Source organism: Rhincodon typus, unplaced genomic scaffold (assembly GCF_021869965.1).
Source record: "Rhincodon typus isolate 14 unplaced genomic scaffold, sRhiTyp1.1 hic_rhity00001893, whole genome shotgun sequence".
NCBI lineage: Eukaryota > Metazoa > Chordata > Chondrichthyes > Orectolobiformes > Rhincodontidae > Rhincodon > Rhincodon typus.
In genome coordinates this window covers 1-25000 of record NW_025967531.1, presented here as the reverse complement: position 1 = coordinate 25000, position 25000 = coordinate 1, and the positions used below count along the sequence as shown (strand labels likewise).

At 37.7% G+C, this 25000-nt stretch overlaps 1 protein-coding gene across 1 annotated transcript; it reads right to left on the bottom strand.

Moving 5' to 3' along the window:
- Window positions 1-3654: 3654 nt before the first annotated feature.
- On the bottom strand, window positions 3655-23344 carry LOC125481371 (E3 ubiquitin-protein ligase rnf213-alpha-like; the record flags this gene model as incomplete). Its single annotated transcript, XM_048592832.1, has 8 exons — window positions 3655-3820; window positions 5759-5814; window positions 6446-6641; window positions 12094-12300; window positions 14706-14965; window positions 16126-16412; window positions 18393-18598; window positions 23192-23344. Coding segments are annotated over 8 exons (1531 nt in total), but the record flags the coding sequence as incomplete, so codon positions are not given.
- Between the last annotated feature and the right edge of the window lie 1656 nt (window positions 23345-25000).

The following is a 25000-nucleotide window of genomic DNA, read 5'->3' as shown; positions in this document are numbered from 1 at the left end:
TTGTCAAAGTAGCCACATGGTAATATGATGTCAAGGCAATAATGGAGACTTGGGAACATTGCTTAACAAAAACATTACAATGTTGGGGAGAAATTATATCCTGGAAATGTCAAGGGAAGAATCTATTTGGCTAGAGCTTAAACAGCCCAAAGTTACTCCGCAATATTCTGTGTATTCTACAGGCTACCAACTTATAGAGAAAGATGTAAAGGAACAAATTTGGATAAAAATTACATGGTCAAGAACTGTACAGTAGTTACAATGTGGGCTTAAATTATTCTAATACAGATGAGGATAATGATAATAATTTCAAGAGCAGAAAGGGGGAAATCTTTATAAGTGTGTTCAAGACAATTTTCTAGATTGGTATATTACTGACTGAACAAGAAAGGAAGCTCTGCTAGATCTGGTTCCAAAGTGAGGTGGATCAAGTAGATCAGGAGGGAAAAATTTAAGGGATACAAGGTCACAAATTTCATGTTTGCTATGGAAAAACATAAGGAGCAATTCAGGGTAAAAACAATTATTTGGGGGACAGCAGATCTAACATATTGGAAACAACGATTGGAAGGTAAAACTTCACCTGAACAACAGTCTGCCTTCAATGAGAAGATGGCTTGGTTCAATTGAATTACATTACCACAAGGAGTAAAAGTAAAACAAACAAATCCAGCACTCCCAGATTGATGAAGATCACTAATATACATCAGGAAAAGCAATCTTGAGGGATTCCACTACAAACATTTCTCTAGCCCAAAAAAATTTAACAGACCATTACCCTCTGTTTCCTATCATACAGCCAATTTTATATCCACATTGCTACTGATCCTTTTATACCATGACCTGTAAATCTCCTCACAAGTCTGTTGTGTAACACTGTACCAAATGCCTTCTGCAAATCCACGTATATGATCACATCAGCAGCATCACCCTATTGGGTTTTTGTTACCTCTTCAAAAAATGGCAGTAAGTTAGTTTAACATGATTTCCTCTTTAGAAATCTATGCTGACTCTTTCTAAGCAACCTACCTTTATCCATGTGACTATAATCCTGACCCAAATACTTGCTTCCAACGAAGTTAAACTGAATTGTCTGTAATTGTTGGGATTATCCTTACAACCTTTCTTGAAGAAAGCTCTAATGTTTGCATTCTCCAGTCTTCTAGCACCTCCTGAGTCAAAGGAAGACTGAAAGATTATGATCAGTATCCTCTCAACTTCTACCCTCACTTTCCTCAAAATTCTTGTATGCATCTCATTCAGTCCTGATGCCCTGTCAACCTTAAGTACCAACATTCTATCCAATATCTTCCTTATTAATTTTGAAATTCTTCTTGCAGTCAGTGTTTCCTCCTCATGGCCTGGGCAGCACCTTCCTCTTTTGTAAAGATAGATGCAAAGTATTCATTTATAACTACACCACATTCCCTGCCTCCAGCTGTGAATCCCCTTAATAGGCCCTACCCCTCCTTTAACCAGTTTTATTTAACTATTTATATGCCTACAGAAGACTTTGGGATTCTGCTTTATATTAGCTGCTAATCTTTTCTTACAATTCTTCGTCACTTCTCTTATTTGATTTTTCACTGCCCCTCTAAATCTTTGCTATTTCTGTTGTGTCCCGATTGTATTTTCTGCCTTATACCTGTCATAAGCACACTTCTCCCTTCTAATGTTAATTTCTACCTCTGTTGTGCTCCAGGAAATTTTGGATTTGTTTATCTTACATTTCCAATCACACAGAATATACCTTAACTGTCCCCAAAATGTCTGCCCATTATTCAGTCATTATTTTTCCCACCAACCTCTTGTTCCAAGCAAACTTGCCCTTCCATGTTCTTGCCACACTGAAGTGGAGGTGCCGATGTTGGACTGGGGTGGGCAAAGTCAGAAGTTACACGACATCAGGTTATAGTCCAACAGGTTTATTTCAAATCAGCAACTTTCAGAGCGTAGTCCCTCTTCACCTGATGAAGGGGCTACACTCTGAAAGCTTGTGATTTCAAATACATCTGTTGGGCTATAACCTGGTGTTGTGTGACTTCTGCTTTTGGCACACTGAAGTCAGTCTCTGCCAACTGATTTTTCTTATTCTGGATTGTTTCATGTCAATCTCTACCTTATAATACAATTGATTTGACCATCTCCTAAATGTTCCACAGCTGGCACTTGATCTGTTTGGCCTACATAATTTCCGAGAACCAAAATGGAAAACTGATTTATGAACTGGACCCTGGTGGAACTCCTGCTCTATCTGCCTGTTTCTTTTGGATTTCCTGGTGGTCACCCATTCTTTTCCTTCTTCCAGGCAATTACGCTGTAGCATGACCACATCTGTAAACATGCTGACCACGTAACTCTCAGCCTCACAGATGTGCCACAGTGTCTCTAGCTGCTGTTTGAGCTCCAAAACTCACAGCCCAAGCTTCTGCAGCTGGGAGCACTTCCTGCAAACATGGTTACCTCAGAGTGGTAAGGTCCATGACTCCCCACATATTATATACAGATAACACATTCCACTTGACCGACCTGGTTTGCCATGTCTTAAAATTATGCTTACTTAGTCACTTACTGACCTAGATTTAGATATACAAGGTACAACTTCAAAATTTGTGAATTACACAAAATTTGGAAGTATTATGAACTGTACAGAGTATAGGAATACCCTTCAAGACCGACTGCACAGGCTGATGAAACGGTTGGCAGATGATAAAGTGTAAACTGATTAATTTTGATAGGCGGGACAGTGAAGGCAATATTAAAGAAGTCACAATTCTGAAGGGGATGATGGTGTAGGGGAATATTGAGGTATATGTTCATGTTCACATATCACTGAAGGTGGTAGGGCAGGTTAAGTTGAGAAAACAGTTATCGAAGTGTATGCAATACTAAGCTTTATAAATAAGGACATGGTATACAAAAGCAAGGGAGTTATGATTATTTGTATAAAAGACTAGTTTAGTCTCAACTGGGGTACGCCATCCAGTTTTGGGCACCACACCTTAGGAAAGATGTAAAAGCATTAATACAGGGTGCAAAACAAAAATCGCAACAATGGCTCTAAAAACAAGAAATTTCAATTTAGGTGAATAGACTGGAAGAGATAAAGCTCTTCAGCCTGAGACAAGAAAATACTCAGAAGAAGAAATTTAACTGAGAGTTGTTCAAAATCACAGAGAATCTATGCAGCTGTTCATGGAAGAATCAAGAACCAAAATAAGATTGATTTAAGATGTGTGATAAAAGAAGCAAAAAAGTGACATGTGGGTAAACGTTTTAATGCAGTTAATAGTTAAGATCTGGAAGGCAAACCCTGAAAGTGTGGCAAAGGTAGTTTCAATCAAAGCCTTCAAAAAATGGAACTGAAAAATTATCTGGAGAAACAGAATTTACAGGCCTATCGTGAAAAGATAGGTAAGTAAAATGAACAGAGCTGCTCTTGCAGAAAGCCAGCAGAAGCATGAAAAGCCAAATCACCACCTTAATGTGCTGTAGCCATTACACCATATATTATCTTTTATATGCTACTCCAAAAAAGTTTTCCCCATCTCTAGTTTGACAGAAAATACCCAGCACCTCACACAAATAATTTTAAGAAAATAATTTTGCTTATGAAACATATATATTATTAAATGTCAATGTGTCTTTTTTTACTGATACCTTTAATGAGGATTTTTTAAGTTCACCAAGCTTGCTAATTAATGCAATAGAAATGGCAACGATTTCTACATCGCTTTTATCTTTGCGAGATTTACATATCTTTTCGTGGATTTTCAAACTGGTCTTCATGCACAGGTCTATGCATTCACCACCAAGATCACTAGAAGAGGAAATACATTTTGATTTCTCATAATAAAATACATTACAAAAATTATGAAAGTAAAAGTAATCATAAAGATGAATTGTTGTTTGCCAATGATCAGATACATATTTTTAAATTGAAGAATAGTAAAAGAGAACTTATGATACAGAAATAGACTGCAATTTACAATCTATAGGAAAGAATTAAATTGCAGGCTTTTAGATATCCATAAGATTAACTGGCACCCAAAATTACCACACTAAAATTTGAAATGGGCAAAATGAAACACAAAGCACGCACAATTCAGACCAAACCTCTGGGAGGTGGCATGCAGAAGTTTACATTTCATCCCATGCTTTTGTTCACGATATACTTTATCCCACCTCAGCTAAAGAAATGCAGGTTCACATTTGCAAGCACAGATTTATATACACATGTATAAATTATAAATAAATCAATTTATATACACAAAATTACAGACATTTCCAAACTGCTTCCCAAAATAGTAAACCATCCCTTTCTGATTCTTTCAAAATCTCTGATTGTTTCAATTTTGTAAACATTTTCTCCACTGATTTTATGCAGAAGTTAAGTATTATTGAAAATTCTTCTATGCATTGCAACTTGCAAAATTCTCATTAAAACCAAAAGTCAGATTTCTGTACAATTCTTCCACACATACCACCTACATTTCTTGCCCAAATCCTAAATGCATCCAAAAACATAGAACGAAGAAACAGTCTTTTTTTAAATCTAAGTCTGACATGATCTTGCACACCTCGATTAAATCTTCTCTTAATCTCCCCTATTTCACTACTAGAGAACAACCCAAGTCTTCCCAATCGAACCATGTAACTAACCACCTCCACTAATACCCTTTCTCATGACCCAATCCCTGGAACCGTTCTAGTAAATCTCCTTTGCAACTTCTCAATGGTCCTAATTGGATCTTTATGGAGATTCAGTATTATGTCCCTATTTTTGGTGCTCTGTGTCCTAATTTATGAAGCTGAAGGTCCCACACACTTAGCTAACAAACAGATATCCATCATTGTGCAATGGCTCTCAGCATCTGTATTTTTCTTTCAATCTGGCAGACTTTCAGTTCAAAATAGAGTAAAGCTATTATTATACTGAAAGGCTTGTATGCCAAGTAACATTAGATTTGACAGGAAGGGAACTGAAATTTGAGAAACATGTCAACAAAGTTGTCGAAAGATGCTGCCTTGTAATTTAAAAAAGTGGTTTGTACATATATCCAATTCAGTAAATAGGTTATATAATAGTCATTTGTTTGCTGCCAGATCCATTCTGTTTTAATTGCTGGGCACCAAACATTACAAGGAATACAATTAGCCACATGTGGCTAGTGCCTAATGTGCTGGGCAATACCAATTTAAACCAAAATGTGATAGATTTAAGATGCAAAAGATAGATGAGAACATAAGGAACAGGAAGAATAAGAAATATGGCCCTTTAAATCTCTTCTGTAATTCAACATATTGGCTAATCACTGCTACCTTTTCCCTCAACTTCAGCTTCCCTCATTTATTTGCACGACCCATACTTTCCTTAATATCCAAAAATCTATTGATTCCCATCTTGAATGTGTTTAACGACTGAACATCTACAGCTCTCCAGGTTAGAGAATTCCAATGGTCCATCCTTCGAGTGAAGAGATTTCTCATCTCAGTCTTAAAATGCTCAACACCTTTTGAGACGGTTAGAACTTCCCAGACAGGACAAACATCATCTCAGTACCTATCTGATCTAGGCCCTTAAGAATTTGATACCTTTCAATCATTCTCATTCTTCTAAACACCAGGAACATAGATGTCGTTTAGTCAATCTCTCCTTATAGGACACTTTTTTTAGTCTAGGAATGTGTTTACAATAGCAGAACAATTTTGATATAGAGATTAGATGGACATATTTTGTTATTAAAAACCAGTGTACCTGTTTTGATGACTGTCCACATTTTCTTTCACATGTTTCAACAGATTTTCTAAATTCTATAAGCACAAGAGATAAAATACAATATAATTAAGATAAAATTTAGTAATCCAATGCCCAAAAATATTTTGTAGTAAAGTTTAAGTAAAATGTCCATGTATATAAGTATATACTTTGTAAAGTCTACAATACAGGTCATCATTGTGATTCCAAGGTATATCACAAACCATCTGCCCAATCAAGAAAATACATACATCATTAAGTGCTTTGAAAAAAAAAATCTGAATGCTCAAATGCATACAAAGGGAGTTAAATTGTTTAATCCCTAAACCAGGTGCAGGGATCGTGATTAACACATTTCCGCTAATTGCGACATAGATTGGACACCAATTTCTTTGAAAAGTTACAACTTGTTTCTGGGTACTAGTTGTCAGAGAGGGAAGAATTATATTTGTATTGGATCTTATCATAAGTATACATTCCAAACAACTAACAACCATTATTTTTGTTTAAGTGCAACATCCACCGTTATGTGGGAAAACCGTCAATGGCGACATGTTCCCATTTAAAAACTGAGATCAAACGATTGGGGCTCTTTAAAAAAAATAAGAAAGTGAATCTGTAATTTCTATAAACTTTAAGTGGTTTGCCCAGAGGGAACATTAAACACGTCACTGTTGTCAAACACACCTTATTTATGCTTGAAATGGAACTACTGTTTCTCAGTCTCTGGAAGATTCCTTGTAGAATATCAAACAGGTCAGGTGTCATCATTTTTAAGTAGTCAGGCAAAAATTCCATAGGCAATAAGCTGAACCAAGACCGAAGTAATAGTCTATCTACTGTTGCTAAATGTTTGTTTTTGTCCATCAGATCAAGCAGATCCCTTATTAAAATAATTCACAAAGTTAGACAGATTACATATTATTGTATACACAGATACACAACCACAAATATTTTCAAAGGGATTTACTTCAAGGCCTTTTACAAATATGAAGATTTTATTAAAAATTAAACACAATCGACATATGTTGTGAAAGGTGGTAAGGTGTGGAAAGATTAATACTTCAAACACTTCTTTAACTATGAATCAGAATTCAGACATTCAAGAAAACAAATAATAATTTTGTTGCCTGAGATATCAATATCGTTCTCCCCCATTTAAATTATGTTTACAGAGGCATGAACAATAATCTGATGTATTACTAATAGTCCATTCATTCCATGAAATTTGACAGTAAATACTATTAGGCTATTGAACCATAAAGATCATGCCATTTTGACCAGCACACATTTTCCAAACGTGATCATTGGATAGGGACAAAGAGCAGAAATCTTGACTAATCTGCATCATGGTCTGGCAACAATAGGCTGGAAGCATGGTCTTCTATTTCTGAGATCACCTAATTCAAGTCCAAAGATATACAGGTTTGGTGGATTGGCCATGCTAAAACTTGCCCTGTAATGTCCCAGGATGTGCAGGTTTGGTGGGTTAGCCATGTTAAAAACCCCAGACAGGGTTTTGGGGATTGGATGACATGGAAGGTGTATGGCACATATCAGTCCAAGCATAAATATTACAAGGAAATGACAGGAAAATCACAGCAGGTCTGACAGCAATTGTGGAGAGGAAGCAGAGTTAACATTCTGGATCCAGTAACCCCTCTTCAGAACAAATGCATTAATGTTGTCTAGCAATATTTCTTCATATGGACAAAGCTGCTTCCATATCTAAGGAATTGCAAATGATTGAAAACATGAACACTCGTGCAAACATTCCCACTTCTGATCTATTCATGGATGAAAGGTCATTGATGAAACAGCTGGAATTGGTTGGATCTTTGCTTTAGCAGTTTCCTGATACATGGGAGTCATTGAATTGGTGGAAGATATGCATTTGTGATGCTGGGGACCTGACATGAAAGTTAGGATGAAGCATTCACACATTTGTGGTTTAAAATGTTTGCACATGCTTCAGTCTTTTTCTTTGTATTCAGTGATAGTAGGAACTGCCGATGCTGGAGAATCTGAGATAACAAAGTATTGTCATTTTTCTGAAGAAGGATTCAGACCAAAACGTCAGCTTTCCTGCTCCTCTGATGCTGCTTGGCCTGCTGTGTTCATCCAGCTCTACACCTTGTTCTTTGTATTGATGTGCTGGGTTTCCCCATCACTCAGGATTGAGGCATTTGTGCAGCTTTCTCCTCCAGTTAGTCGTTTAATTGACTACCACCACACAGAATAATGTGGACAGCACTGCAAAGTTTTAATTGATTCTTATTTTAGCACAGCAGAAGCAGCTGATGAAAAACTTGAGTTATTCTAAAGGTAATAGTTTTTAAACACATTATAGTTTGCAGGTCAGCTCAGCCAAATGGAAAGTGTGAACAGTGATATGTCATGGACTCTCAATATCCCTGACAAGCACATCTTCAGAAAATGTCATCACCTACAGACGCTTGAATTTGAGCAGCAGCTGAAGCACTGTTTTGCATTCAGGAGGTAGATGCCTGTGCGGATAGCACGATAAGGAGGTGATCACACTGCAAATTAGGAATGTACAAGTAAAGAGGGAAACCAGGTAGACAGTGCAGGAGTGAGCCTATTCTGTTTGTTAACCAGTTTTCCATTCTGGATCCCGAGGAGGGTGATAGTTCCTCAACAGAGTGTAGCTAGAGCCAAATCTGTGGTACTATAGGCAACTCAGCTGTACTGGAGGGTACAGCAATAGTGATAGGGGATTCAATAGTCAGGGATCATACAGGCAGTTTTGCAGCAGTGTATGTAGCTCCATGCATTGCCTAAGTAAAAATGGAAAAATCTGTGGATGCTGTAAATCAGAAACAAAAACAGAAATTGCTGGAGAAGCTCTGGCAACATCCGTGGAGAGAAATCAGAGTTAATGTTTCAGGCTGAGTGATCCTCCTCAGAACTGGGGAAGGGTTAATCGACCCAAAACATTAACGATCACCACAGATTTTAATGTGGTCAGCACTTGTCCAGCAATTTCTGTTTTTGTTCCGTGCATTGCCTCCCTGGTTCCAGGGTCAAGCACCTGCAGGAAATCTTTCTGGGGCAGGGTGAACAGCGCAATATCATGGCTCACAGTGGTACCAACAACAAAAGTAGGAAGACAGGCCGCAAGATGGCTCAGTTGTTAGCACAACGGTCTCACAATGCCAGGGATCAGGTAAGACTCCAAGCTCAGGCGACTGTCCATGTGGAATTTGCACATTATCCCCATATCTGTGTGTGGGTTATGTGGATCGGCCATGCTAAATTGTCCAGTTTCCACGAACGTGCAGGCTTGGTGGCTTACCCATGGTAAATGCAGGGTTACAGTGAAAGGGTGGGGGGGTGGAGAATCTGATGTGGGATGCTCTTCTGAGGGTCGGTGTGGATTTGATGGGCTGAATGGCCTGCTTCCACACTGTAGGGATTCTATGATTCTACGAGAGATGAGTCCTGAAAGCAGACTTTAGGGAGTCAAGGAGGAAATTATAAACCAGAATTCAAAAGCAGTAATCTCAGGATTACTCCCTGTGATATGTGCTTGTTCACTGGCTGGAGTACTGAACTGATGTAGGGTGGGATGGGATATCAGATTTTTGAGGCATTAGGACTGGTTCTGTGGCAGGTGAGGCTTGCATAAAACGGCCAGGTTACCCCTACACAGAACTGGGAATAATACCCTGACAGGGAGATTTGCTAGTGCCGTTAGTATGATTCAAACTAGTTTGTCAGGGAAATTGCAACCTGAAGGATCAAATTAGAAAGAAATAAAATAGCTAACCGGAAGTGGAAACTTTGCAAGTGAAATTAAAAGGCAAGTGAAATAAGGATGAATGTCAACTAAGATTTGAATGCAGAATGAAATCAAAAAGCCAAAATTAAGGGAACTGTATCGGACTGCACGCAGGATTAGCAACAAGGGTACATGATTTAAAGACAAAAATAAAGGTAATTGCGATGGCAGAAACATGGCTGCAAGGTGACCTAGATTGGCATGAAGAAAGGGAAAAGAGGTAGTATTATGCCCTCAATAAGGGATGCAATCAGAACAATAAGGAGGGACAATCTTAGCTTAGAAGAACAAAACTCAGAATCAGTTTCAGTGCAGTTAAGAAACAGTAAGTGGCAGAAATATTGACAGGTGTTGCTTATAGGCTACCAAATGGTAGTAGGAGTAGTACTAGGTGTGGTATTCTTCAGGAGATTAGAGGAGCATGTAGCATGGGTAATACAGTAATTATAGATGAATTCAATTGGCATGTAAACCGGACAAATGTAACAAGCACTAATGTGAAGACAACTAGTTTCTGAAGTGCAGTGTGTTGTGTAAGTGACTTAAGAGCAGATTATTTTACATCAAGCATTACGTAAACAAAAAAGAGCTCATTAATAATCTTACTGTAAACAAACCTACAGGGGTGAGTGATCATATCATAAAATTCCACATGATGTTTGAAAGTAAGGTAATTCAATCTGAAGCCAGGGTGTTAAATTTGAACAAAGGAAACTTTGAAGGTATGAGGGGCAAACTGGCTGAGGTGGACTGGGAAAGTACATTAAAAAATATGGCAGTACAAAGAAATCATATAGTTTTTATTTAGAAGCTTATCACAGCTTACAGCAACTATACCTTCCTTGAAGGTACAAAGTCCCCAAAAGTCAGTTAACCATGGCTATTAAAGGAAGTTAAGGATCTTATAGCATTAAAAGAATGGCCTGTATTTTGCTAGAAATAGTTGTAAAAATGAAGATTGGGAGGATATTTAAAAACAGCAGAAGAGGACCAAGGAACTGATAAAGGCAGAATAGAATATGAAATTAAACTAACAAAAAACATAAAGAAAATGTAAAAGCTTCTACAGGTACATAAAATGGGAACGTTTTGTCAAAACATATGTGGGTCATTTACAGGGAGAATCAGGAAAATTTATAATGAGAAATACAAAAATAGTAGAGAAGCTAAATGATTACTTCACTTCTATCTTCCTCACTGGTGTCAGAAGTTATATCTCAGAATTAGAGATTCAAGGGACGAGGAAGAATAAAGAATTGAAGCAAATTAATAAGAAAGTTACATTGGCGAAATTGATAAGACTGAAGGTTGAAATGTTGCCTGCTTCTGATATTCCATATCTGGGAGTGTTGAAAGACATATCTGTGGAGATAACGAAAGCATTGGTGATCATCTTCCAAAACTCTATAGATTCTGGAATAGTTCTTGCAGATTGGAAGATAGCAATTATTACTCCATCATTTAAAAAGGGAGGAATGGAGAACACTGACAACTACAGACCTGTTAGCATCAGTAGTAGGGAAAATGCTAGACACTATTACAAAGGATGTAATAAATGGACACTTGGATAATGATGATCTGGTGGAGCATTGTCAGCATGAATCTGTGAATGGGAAATAGTGTTTGGCGAACCTGTTGTAGTCTTTTGAGGATGTCACTGAGAAAATTGATAAAGGGGAGCTGGTTAACAGAGCATACCTAGATTTTCAGAAAGCTTTTAATGAACTCCCCTGCAGATAGTTGATAAGCAAAATTAAAGTATAAAGGATAGGAGCTGTATATCTTGGAAACTGAACATTTCCTAAAGGCTAAACCTTACAAAAAGGACTGCCCAATATCAGAACAAAAATACAGTTGAGCAAAGAAGGGATAAATGGGGTTGAGACACAGAATTGCTATGAATTAACTGAATGGCAGACAGGCTCTGGGAACAAAATGGCCTAGACTTATGTTTCCAGTTCCTATTTAATATTTCAAATTAATGAAATTTTGTCAAGAGCCAAACTCCAATATCAACTCTTTCTCTCAACAGATGCAGTCTGATCCAATGGTACTTTAGCATTACCTGTTCTTATTTCAAACTTCCAGCATCCATAGTATTTTGCTTTTCTATTTCCTACTTACACTCTACACACACTTGCACGTGCGTGTGCATGTGTAAATTTATATCTATACAACTTTACATCCCAGACGTGCAAACAAGCACATGCACAAACATGTGTGCATACTATATACATGGATACACCCAAAGGCAGACACACACATGCTGACACTTTCAAATACACAAACATTTACTCCATAAAAGAACATAATGCTGACCTCTTCACACAGGAATCAGAGGGACAGGTGAAGAGAAGAGCATGCCATTCTGTCTGGGGATCCAATTTCTTAATAAGGGACTTGACTGCCAATTAACCTAACAAGTCAACATAACATCAGAGGTAATGCAATGATCTTGTCTATATATGAGCCCATGAGGATACTGTGTACCAATTGGCCTATTGTCATGCAGTCGGTTTAAATAAAGGCCTACCTTTTGAATTTATTTTGGACTTCGCTTCTGAATTTGACAATTGGAAGTCCATTTAGTCCAGTCCAGCTGCCTTCAGTGTCCAGAAATTCTGGGCTTGCTTGATTAGATGAAACACCAAACAAATGGAGAACAGGAATGGTTTGCACCCATTTTATGATTCCCTGATTAATACACCTCAACATCATCCTCTTCAGTAATGTTTCAATTCTATAAAAATGATTTCAGATATATTAAAACATGGAAATTCAGATTCACTTAAAGTAGCACTATGACTCATTCATGGTTTTGATATATGAGACCACAGAAGACATCATCTGTAACTTTTTCTTTGCCACAGTGCATAAACCTTAATGTTACCTTCAGAGAGTTGGAAAATAAAGCCATACTTTTTCACTCGTACATCTCAAAAGTGCCTTGAAGTAAAGTTAACATTAAATGTAAACAGAAGTTTTACATAATGAGTAAAATCAGAATAAGGTATGTGAAAGCAGCTGCGTAACATCTTATAGATCATCCACAGGAACAAATCACCATCTGAGCTAGCTTAATTTGCGCTGGGCAGCTGAGGGCCAATATAACATGACTACATTAAGATCACATGTTGAAGAAATTTCTAATGAAAGGTCACTGAAACTCTTTCTCTCCGTGCATGCCACCTGATCTGCTGTGCATCCCAGCAGTTTTGCATTTTTTCAGATCTCCAGCATCTGCAGTATATTGCTTTTGATTTAAGGCCAGAGTCCAATGAACAGTGCAGGAGGGCATAGCTAAAAACTTGGTGAAGTTACAATATAGAACTAGTTGCATGCCAAACAGTGGGAACAGCACGCAACAGACAGGGCTAAGCAAATCCTCAATAAAGGGATTATATCAAAGCTCTGAAGTCATGCCACATATGGTCACGAAAGGATGGATAAACAGCTTAATGAAGGAGGAGGCTTCACAAACATTCCCATCTTCAATAATAGGGAGCCCATACACATTAACACAAACAACAAGGCTAAAACTTTTACAGTCATCTTCAGCCAGAAGTGCCGAATGATTCATCTCGCCTTTTCCTGAGGTCACCAGCGTCATAGATGCCAGCTTTCAACGAATTCACTTCAAATGATATCAAGAAATAGTGCTAGGCTCTGAACACTACAAAGGCTATTGGCCCTAACCACATTTCGGCAATAGTACTGAAGTGCTGGACAAAAGAATTGAACTGCACAGGCGAGATGAGAATGATTGCCTTTGATATTGAGGTAGCTTTCGACTAACTAGGGCATCAGGGAGCCATAGTAAAACTAGAATCAATGGGAATCAGATGAAAACTCCCTGTTGGTTGGACTCCAAATAGCACAAAGGAAGATAATTCTGGTTGCTGGAGGTCAATCACATCAGCTCCAGGATAATACTGCAAAATTTTCTTAGGTGAGTGCCTTAGGCCTAACCATCTGCTTCATCAATGATCTTCTCTCCATCATGTGATCAGAAGTGGGCGGGTTCACTGATGAATGCACAATGTTCAGTACCATTCCTCAGATAATGAAGCAGTCTGTGTCCACTTGCAGCAAGACCTAGACAATATCCGGGCTTGGAGTGACAAATGGCAAGTAACATTTGCTCAAGTGCCAGGCAATGATCATCTCCAACAAGAGAGAATCTAACCAGTACCCTTTGATGTTCAATTGCATTACCCTTGCTGAAAACCTCACTATCAACAACCTGAATGTAACCATTGCCCAGAAACTACACTGGACCAAACATATAAATCATATGGCTACAAAAGCAGATCACAGGTTAGGAATTCTGCAATGATTTGCACACCACCTGCTACTCAATGCCTGTCCACCATTTTAGTCACAAAATAGGATTGTGAATGTACATTCCAATTGCCTGGACGACTGCAGCTCCAGCACACAAGTAGCTTGGCACTACGCAGGACAGAACAGCCTGTCTGACGAGCATCCCAACCACAACTTCAACATTTACTTCCTTCATCATTATTGCACAGTGGCAGCAGTGTGTCAAAAGAAGCACTGCAGTAACTCACCAAGGATCCTTTCACAGCACCTTCCAAATCCACAACCTCTACCACCTAAACAGACGAAAATACCAGATGAATGGGAACAACGTCACCACAACTTCCCCTCCAACTTGTACACCATTCTGACCTGGAACTATATTGCTGCTCCTTCATTGTCACTGGGTCAAAATCCTAAAAATCCTTCCCTAACAGCACTCTCGGCTGTCCCTACACCCGAGGCCTGTAGCAAAAAGGCAGCTCACCACCGCCTTCTCCAGGGCAATTTTGGATGGGCAAAAAATGCTGGCCTCGCCAGTGATGCCTACATAAGAGATTCCATGAAACTATTTGAACATGAACAGGAATTCTCACTGTATAACATATGAACTTGAAACATGGAAAACTAAAATATTCATGACATGTTTCTTTTTAATTTATGACTTGCAAAATTAGCATAGCTTTCTTACGTAAACTAAGACTTGCACAACCTCAGTTATATTAAACAGACCAAACAGAATCAAATTTTTAAGTGCCACCATGGCACAGGCAACACATGTTTGTAAATCACTGAATGTTTTTGTTCTATTTATACAGTTCTTACTTTTCTCCAAAATGGAAGCTTTCTTTAAGTGACTTGAATTCCTTGGTAAGAGTATTTACTGAATTTTGTTGCACGCAGAGAAGATCACAAAGCGTATGTAGATCAGATTTTTGTAGTTCAAGGTCATAGGTGCCAGCCAGGTACAGGAATAGCACTCCAATTCGTAGACGGTTTTGCACAGAGCTTGTCTCAGAATTTGAAGCTTGATTTTCTGGACACTGCGCTCTTTCTTTCAAAACCTTGAAAAGGAGATCCTTAACCTAAACAACAAACATAACAGAATCTAAACTTATTTTCAAAAGCATTTCCAGTCAGTGTGGAGAGAAAACAATAAACATGCATTAGTATCAGGGTCTTACTATAGAAGCAATTCCACTTGAATTAGAGCACCAGACTATTTTTTTGTTTGGTTCAATTTAAAAGTATTTAACACACTTCCAAAATATTCTCTTATCTGTCTTCTTTCAAGTATAGCATGATTTTCTTTTTGTAAAATGGAAGGTATCTTCTACAACATACTGGGCAGAATCTTCCCTGCCTTGGAATGATTTGGGCATTGGCAAGAAAGTTGGGAGAATTGATCTGCACTGCAAAGCTTCACACTGTTGACAGTAAAAGAAATCCCATTTTGCAAACAAAGGCTGAACGTCGAGAGGCCTATCCAGATGCATTACCATCCTCATTATAATTCATTTCAGCTCATTGATCATCAGTTTCCCGTTCTCCCATCAACCAAATAGAAATCAGCCAGCGACTATTCCCAACATTGAAGTCAGAGCAGTAACCTTGTGATGCCAGGTTGCCGCTTGCTCGTTTGGGCCTTCATCAATCACCAACATCTCAGGGCTTGCTTCAAGGGTCAGGGCCAAAACTGACACAGTCTATTTCTGGTATGATTTGACCCATAGTTTATAATATTAAAATTAACATGATATAAAATATATCAAATCATAAACACCAGGCATGACTTGCGCCTAATTAGTAATTTAATCTAACATTCTACAAAGTGTAAAATAGACAAACAAAGGAATTAACTGATCTTCCAAAGTCATACCAATGCCAGGAGAAAAAGTACAAAAAGCAGCATCTACAGTACAACTTAGCATGCCATGTATAAATACAATTAGCCATCTTCAGAAGGATGTGTTAGAAAAGAGGTCAGTATCCTGTGATTTTATCCAACCTTTAGTGACTTTTTTTTAAGTAAGGTATGGAGAATGGGGAATTTTTTTAATAAAAATATTTCCATGCAAAGATTTAATGTTAAAACTGTCTTAAATAGTTTTATACACACATATATATACATATACACACTCAGAAGAAAACAATGTTTCAAACACAACTAATTTCTGTGTACAAATATACAATGCATACATTATGAATTGAATAGCTCCATACACCGCTTAATAATTCTACTCACTTCTTTCTCACCAACCAAAAGGGCTGACCAATTAACTGGTCGATTTTCGAAGACCATAGGATTCTTGTAAACCTCATAGAATTGCTGCAATTGATTCAGAAAACTCTTCAAATTTTTCTCATTCCACGTTGAAAGAATGTTAAACATTGACTCCACCAAGATTTCCCCAGCTATTAGTTTTCCTTTCGTTACATCAGTGTTTTTACTCCATTTAAAGATATTCTTAACACGGGCTTTGAAACCTCCTTCGGGGGCTGCACAGATAATATCATCATACTGATGCCATTCTGCATAAATATAAAAACAATCTTTTAGAAGTAAAATACATAAAAATACCAAAAATGCATGAGATTCTTTCAGACCCGAGCATCAACTGTTTACCTACTTTTCTTTTTAAATGATACAATGCCTTGCCTAAATCTGTTTGGATTTTTCATAGAAATCATAGAAACCCTACAGTGTGGAAGCAGACCATTCAGCTCATCAGGTTCACACTGACCATCAGAAGAGCATCCCATCCAGACCCTCCCCTGCTACCCTATCCCTATAACTCCGCAATTCCCATGACTAATCCACCTAGCCTGCAGAAACCCACGCAGACACCAGGGAGAAAGTGCAAACTCCACACAGTTTCCTGAAGGTAGAATTGAATCCAGGTCCCTGGCGCTGTAAGGCAGCAGTGCTAACCACTGAGCCACTGCGTTGGTGTGGGGCGAGGGTGTAACTGGCACAACAGTTAAGGGGGAAATTTAATTGGTTTCATATATTTGATTCTGTAAAAGGCATTCAATAAAGAACTTATGAGATTAACTTGGTGTGAGCGGGTTCATGAAAAGTAAGTAGGAATAAATGAACAACCTTTGGGCTGTAATTAGTGAATGCTGGGATCTCACCTATTAACAACCTGCAGTAAATGACTTCAGGAACAGAGTATTATGCAGCCAGGACTCAATGCTTGCTCTGTTGCTGTGTGCAATTTCTAGTAATGATAGAGACATGAACGTAGGAAATTTGATCAGTAAGTTTATAGTTATGTGGTGATCTTCTAATCTCAAGATAAGTGCTGGTCAGACGGGCAAAACAGTAGCAGATGTACTTTGATCGTGAAAGTGTGAAATAATGCATTTTTGGAGGACTCAAGGCAAGGTAGTATACAATGAACAGAAGGAACATGAGATATACTGAGAATCAGAGAGATCTTGGTGCGCATATCCATAGCTCCTTGAAGGCAACTGGGTAGGTGGACAGAATGGTTAGTGAGCTACTTACCTTTACGAGTTTAGGTATTGAATACAAAAACAGGGTGGTAATGATGAAGCTGTATAAGGCATCAATTAAGGCACAAGTGGAGTACTATGTGCAGTTTTGGTCACCACATTATAGAACAGATATAATTGCACTGGACAGCTTATGGAGGAGATGTTCTGGACTGGAATGTTTCAGCTATGAAGGGAGACTACGTAAGCTCGGGCTGTTTTCCGTGGAGCAGAATAGACTGAGGGGTAACCTCATTGAGGTCTACAAAATAATGAGTGGTATGGACAGAATACAAAGAAACTTTTCCCCTTACTAGAGGGATCTGTAACCTGGCAGCATAGAATTAAGGTAAGGGGCAAGAAGGTTTAGAGAGGATTTAAAGGAAAATGTTTTCACTACAGTGTGTCTGGGAATCTGGAACTCACTGCATGAGAAGGTGGTAGAGGTGGGAACCTTCACAACATTTAAGTAATATGGAAACAGTTTATCTTTATTCTATCAAAACAATTACAATTTTGAACACCTCTACCGAATCTTCCTTTAATCTCTCTAATGTGAAAACAGCAGTCCCAGTTTGTCGACAGTCTAGACACAAAGACGGCTTATTTATGCAGTGTGCATCAATAGGGATCTTCTTTTGTGTTCTGCCCTTGCAGGGATAACATATTCAATCCAACAATTTGCGATAAACTGAATACTGGAATACTTATAAGATGCCCCCTTTGTGCTCAATCTGTCTGATGATAAAACACATCTCACACTAAAACATGTATGTATAGACAAACATTTATTCATTTATATATTAACAGAAAATATATTTATTCTATAAAAAATATACATATGGCACACATGCTATTGTCCATAACATTATTTCCTATTTTTCATCTGAATCTAAAATCACTTGCTGGTTATGACTACAGTATTTTGTCAAAATAAAAAAATGTCAATTTAAAAACTGAACAGTTTATGGAACCAGCAGTAAAACAGGCCAGTAGTGCACTGTTACATACCTCCTTCAAAAACCAGGTCTGGTTTAATATATAAACAACGATTAGTGATACAATCATCAGGTGTATCCCACTTATAAATCGTTTCATACTCAGTTTTACCACTCTGCATTTTATGGACTGCATATTTATAAGGCAAACATTTTCCAATTATGTTTTTGTGAGTAAATAGATGTCCTTTGATTAAGTAACCGTGCTCTTTCAAGTTCCTGTTAAAGAAGAAACAAATAATATAGCTCATTGATTTATCTGAACAAGTCATATATGGATGAATTATTTAGATCCCTATTGATCATTTAATAAAGTGTAATTATTCTAGGTTCAGAAGGGTGATCGAACCTTACGCTGGAGTGTCAAGGTGCTGTATTACATAAAAATTTGCAGACTGATACAAGACATTCCAGAATTTTGGTCCCCCAAACTTATTCTATTATTCACCAGAAATCTGTCAACCGCCATTAAATGAACAATAGATGTAGCAAAGGGAATTCTAAATTTTATCAGCAACAAAAACAAAGTTGCTGGAAAAGTTCAGCAGGTCTGGCAGCATCTGTGAAGGAAAAAACTGAGGAAGGGTTCTGAGGAAGGATCACCGGACCCAAAACATTAACTCTGTTTTCTCCTTCACAGATGCTGCCAGACCTGCTGAGCTTTTCCAGCAACTTTGTTTTTGTTCCTGATTTACAGCATCCGCAGTTCTTTCAGTTTTTAATCTAAATTTTATCACTTTTGTGTGTACAGATGTTCCTGAATTTCTACCTTAAAAAGTCTGGTTACAATTTTCAGATCTTGCCCCCAGCCCTGGACTCCCTGATCAAAGGAAATAGTTTCTTTCTATCTATTCTAGAGCGGTCATGTGTCAACGATAACTCTCCATACTTTTGATGGGGGGAGGAGGGTATTATAAATATACGGTTTGGAAGACTTACATGTTGGGACTGTGATTTTAATTTAGAGTAAAATGGAGGAATGAAGACAATCATGTGACCTGATCTGACTTCTGCCTGACAAGTTTGGCTAGGTTGATAGGAGAATAAGAGTCCAAATTGAGAGATTTATTGAACATGGTGTGAAGTTCTCACACCAGGGAATAAAAGCAAGGGCAGATTTACTGGCAATGAATAAATGTTCCATTCCCTGGTGCTTGGGCAGAACAAGAGAGGGAAAGGACAGCAGTTGGTTTGGTTAGTAGAGAGAAGCTGTAACTTCTCTGAAAACCACCAAAGCAGATATGGGTAGGATGTGGTCTTTAGTTGAAGAAACATATCCCACAGCCATTCAAGGTCTCTGGGAGAGTCTTCTGGCATGGCTGGGTGGAAGTGGGGATGGGTCTTGGGGGTTTGGCGGTGAAAGAAGAATCATCAGATCAAGATTTATTGTTGGTGGCAGACTTGGAAGTTCTCTGAAAACTAAAGGGGAGTACCCAGAGTCAGTCACTCAAACTTTTAACAGCGAAAATATAAACCAGGGAGGATGGGAGTGACTGTTGTTTTTTTTATTATTGTTATGTAAATTTATGAGATTTAGAATGTTATTTCTTGTAAGTTTGGGTTATGGTCTTGAGTTAGTAACCTGCAGGTTTCTGTACATCTGAAATTAATAATTAATTTGCAGAGGGCCTTCTTGTGGTGCAGTGGTAGTGTCCCTACCCCTAAATTGAAGGACCCAGGTTCAAATCTCACCTGTTCCAGAGGTGTGTAATAACATCTCTGAACAGGTTGATTAGGAATTTGGGTTATTTTTTTAAATTAACTTGTAATTATTTATATAGGAATAGTATTTTTTTAAAACAGTTTTTAAGACCTGGCTTTAGAGTGAATGAGTTTTTATGTATCACTATTGAATTTATTTTTGCTTATCTTAGATTATTTTGGGACCCAACATGGTAAATAATGAGGCGTTGCAGTTTGTTAGAGACTTCTGGATCTTGATTAATTAAGCTTAAGGGAAACACTAATAGGTTAGAAAGGGAGACTTTTAGTTTCTGTTTTACTTTGAGTTTTGGTCAGTCTCAGGAAATTCATGGAACAGGATGTCTGTGTCGACTAGTGCTCCTGAGAAGGGAAGGTTGTACAGTGAACAAGGTTACTTTAGGGTGAAGAGATTGTGTTAGTCCCAAAGCAGAAGTATTAGCATAAAACCCAAAGAGATTAATTAAAGTGAATACATTGAAGCTCATATGTACAACAGCTCCAGGAAAAAAAATCTACAGTTGCAGTCTAAAACAGGGGTGTATTTAGCTGTGTCTTTTTCCTTTTCAATGTATGAAGGAGCGTTCTGGATTAACAGGAGAATGTTTTTATTCTGTTTGTTAACAAACTTCTGTTTTATTGCCAAAACAAAACCATTGCATGCTTATGTTTTAGTTAGAAATCACTTTGGTAAAATCAAAATATAATCTATCTAGCCAGATGCCTGTCTGGGATCTGATTTCTCTGGTTATAACATCAGTTAGGATCACAACAGTCATAATGAGTGCAATTTCACAGGGAGTAATATATAATCACAGTGTGAGATTTTCAACTGTATTAAAAATAAAGGGGGCAAGATCTTTTTCAGACTTGAGTATAAGTTGCCTACTAAAATAGGGTTTAGTCAATGGTTTTGATTTGTTACAGTAAAACTTGAAATTTTGTCAGCTGATTCAGTTTAGTCAATTCAAATACTTTAAGTTATCAGTTCCTCTGAAGATTCTAACAAATATCTTGAAAATTAGGATCAAATCATTCCTTAACTTTCTACGTTGTGGGGAATACACCCTAATTTGTGTAATCTTCTCTTGCGATTTATCCTTTGGAAGTTTTAGTTATCAGTTTAGTAAATCTTTGCTGCACTGACCTGCAAATCACCAACCCCCTTTCCCCTGTCACCTCCCCCACTAAAGTCCAGAACTGCTCTCAGGTCTCCACATTTGCACTAACCAGAGTTTTGTGGATCTGCGGTGTCTAATCATCTGTATTCTAGTATTGTAGGAGTAAAGGCCAGCATTTCAATAGCTTTTCTGATTAATTTTTGCAACTGCTCAAGGCTTTTGAAAGTTGGAACTGGACCTCCAAGTCTATAGAATCTTTCTGGTTGGTCACCAAATAGAAATGCTCCTGTTCAAACCTTTTTAGGTCCAAAGTAGGTAACCTCACGTTTACATACAATGAAATCCTTTTGCTATAGTTTTGTCTATTCTGTCTATTTACCAAAATATCTGCAGTTTTAGATTTTCATCTATACTGCTTACAATGTCTACAATGGTATTAGCAAGAAATTTAGATTTCTGGCTTTCTATCTCATCAGCCATGAGCTTGTTGAATGACGGAGCAGGCTCAGCACGCCAAACAGCCTAAACCCATTCTGAATTCAAACATTTGTATGTATTGTGCAAGTCATTAATGTATAGTGAACAAATGAGGCACAAAACAGATTATGCTGGGATTAATCACAGTTTGCTAATTAGAATACCTATCCAGTTTCCCTAGTGTTTTGCCTTCTGTCCCTCAGTGAACTTTCCAACCATGTCAGTAGGTTTCCTTCAAATCCATGAGCTTCTAACATCTTATAGGAGGGACTTTATCAAGTGCCTTCTGGAAGTTCATAAAAATTTAATCTATAGATCTTTTCCTGTATGCTGCTTCAGTTTAAGAGATGTTAGAAAGCCATAAGACAGTCATCTACCTATTCTTATAAAGCAGAAAAAAATCAAATTTCTTACAATCCTCTACTGCAAGTGCGTTCAATGGTTATAATTTTATAAATGTAAGACTCAGTTTTCAGAATAAAATTAAATAAGTTTTTTTTTTCAATCTACAATATCTAAAGAGAAAGGGCTTGCAAATTTGGCTGAAATGGACTCAGATTTGTCCAAGGAAAGGTTTTGAACTGATTTATATCCAGGATCCAAGCTAACTATTTTTTAATCAGGATACCAGCATCTAAATGGAAAACAATTTTAAGTTCAGTAACATACAGATGGACAAGAACAGAAGCTGTTCCTTACAGTATTTTGGGCAACTATGTATTCTCACCTCTGCAACTCTGCCTAACTCCACCACTGCCTTAGCTCAGCTATTGCTGAAATCCTCATCTACGCCATTTTTAATTTGAGATTTGATTCTTCTAAAGCATTCCTGGCCAGTCTCTTTTCTACCCTGCTACACCTTCCATAAATGTGAGTTTAGCTTAAACATTGCCACAAGCGCCCTATTTCATTTCAGGTCTCACTCACCCATTATCCTCGTGCTCACTGACATATATTGGCTCAATTTAAAATTCTTAATGGTACTTTTTAATCCCTGCATGGTTCTAACCTCTTCTAGACTCTGCACAGCCTGCACTCCTCCAGTTCTGGCCTCTTCCACATCCATCACAATTTTAATCATGTGAAGAAAAAATAAGAGTTAACGTTTCGGATCCAGTGATCCTTCCTCAGAACCCAAAATGTTAACTCTGATATTTTCTTCACAGATCCTGCCAGACCTGCTGAACTTTTCCAGCAATATCTGTTTTTGTTCCTGATTTACAGTATCCGCAGTCCTTTCGGATTTTAATCATACTGCTTTAAGCTTTGGAATTTCTTTCCTAAATCTCTCTGCCTCTCTACCTTTGCTTGCTCCTCAAAACCTGCCCTAATATTAGCTTGCAATAATGTTCTTGTTTTACTTCATCTTATTATGTCATTAAAATTGTCACATAAATACAAATTGTTATTGTTGTGAAACGAATATTTCATTCTGCTCAAGTCAAAATAAACTAAAATAAAAAAGCTGCTTTGAAAGAACACAAACAGCAAAGTAAGTAAAGAGGTAACATACTTGGTTACAGACATCTCCACTTTAGGCGTCTTCCAGTCATCATCAAGACCTCTCACAGTTACCATATCGGATTCTGGGTTGAATTTAAAATCCTTCGACAACAATGCATGGAAATAAATGACAACAGTGTCTACCTGTGATAAAGGCATGCTCCTGTTGATTAAAAATATATATACTTGTTTAAAGAAAGCTCTAATCATAGAAAAACACAAAATATTTAATATTCCATTTTACTAAATTTGCAGCTTTACAGTATTATATGACATTCAACTTAAACTTGCAAGAAATTTAATTAGTGGTCCAAAGTTTACAATAACAATCACAGAAAAACTGTCAACACCACTGTCTTTACTCCTCTGAAACCAACAGAAACTTCTAGAGAACACATATTCAGTTCAAGACAGAAATCTAGATGCTTCTACTAGTGATCTGCCATAGGTTGTACTGCTCAAGTCCAAGCAGATTGTAGTCAACTGAGAAATCACTAATCTGAGAAAAAAACTTATCCCTTTATGTGATGCGTATTGCTGTTAATACTCTTGGAAACAAAAGTTACAAATTGTTGAATGAGAAATGTTTTGGTTTTTAACAATAATACCAAGTTCATGACCATGACTGAAAAACCTGTTGGGACCTAAAAAATGGGGGACATTTGTGAAATACCAAACTTCTTCATTATAATTAGAAAATTGACATTAAAGTGTTGGCTTTTGTTTCAGCTTCAATCTTAATCTTATTTTAATTCCTGCCTAACAGCATTATAAATGTATCAACACCAATGGAACGCCATGGTCCAAGAAGGTCACTCATCACCACCTTCTCCAAGGCAATTAGAGAAATGCAATAAACTTTGATTCAATCAGTGAAGCCCATATCTCCTGAGGAATTTTTAAGAATTCCAATAATTTACATTGCTCTGTCAAATTTAATTAAAAGGACAGGATAAAAGTGAATTTTACTTTCTAGTTTGCATGTCAGGTTGACTGTTTACCCTGTTAAATTAAATCACTGTTGCTGGATAACTGGAGATTTCCTTGACTTGATGTCAGATTTAAACTTACGTAGGAAAGGAGAAATCCAGTACATGGAAATCACAAGACCTTTGAGGGCAGTATTCTTCAAGATAAGTAGTCAGCATTATCACTGCATCAATGACCTTGATGTTCATGCTGGATTTATAAAAATCAACCATCTCAACATAGCTGATCACTGCTGTGACAGGCTTTTGTCACCGGGTAAACTGCAAGCAGAGACATCCTTGGAACACAAGTCTTTATCATTCTTTCAGAGAATGTGGGTGTTACTGGTTAGAACAGCATTAAGTATGCATTCCTAATTTCCCTTGAGAAGATGGTGGACCACTATACTTCCTACAGTACCAGAGGACTCTCAGTGCTATCAGGAAAGGAGTCCCAGGATTTTGATCCAAAAACAACAAAGGAACAGTAATATAATTCCAAGTCATGATGACGCACAGCTCAGAGGGGACATTTTTCTTGAGGTACTGTTTCCATACATCTTTTGCCCTTGCCCTTGCCCTTGCCCTTCTGGGTACTAACGGTCACAAATTTGGAAAGTATTGTAAAAAAAACCTTGGTAAGTTGCTGTGAGTTCACACTGCTGCTACTGTGCACAAATGGGGGAAAAAGTGAATGCTGAAGGTGGTGGATTGAGCGCCAGTCAAGCAACTGCCTTGTCCTGTATTTTGTTGAGTCTCTCCAGTGTTATTGAGGCTGTATCCATCCCTGCTATTGAGGAGTATTCCATCACACTCCTGACCAGCACTTCGTAGACTGTGTCCAAGCTTTT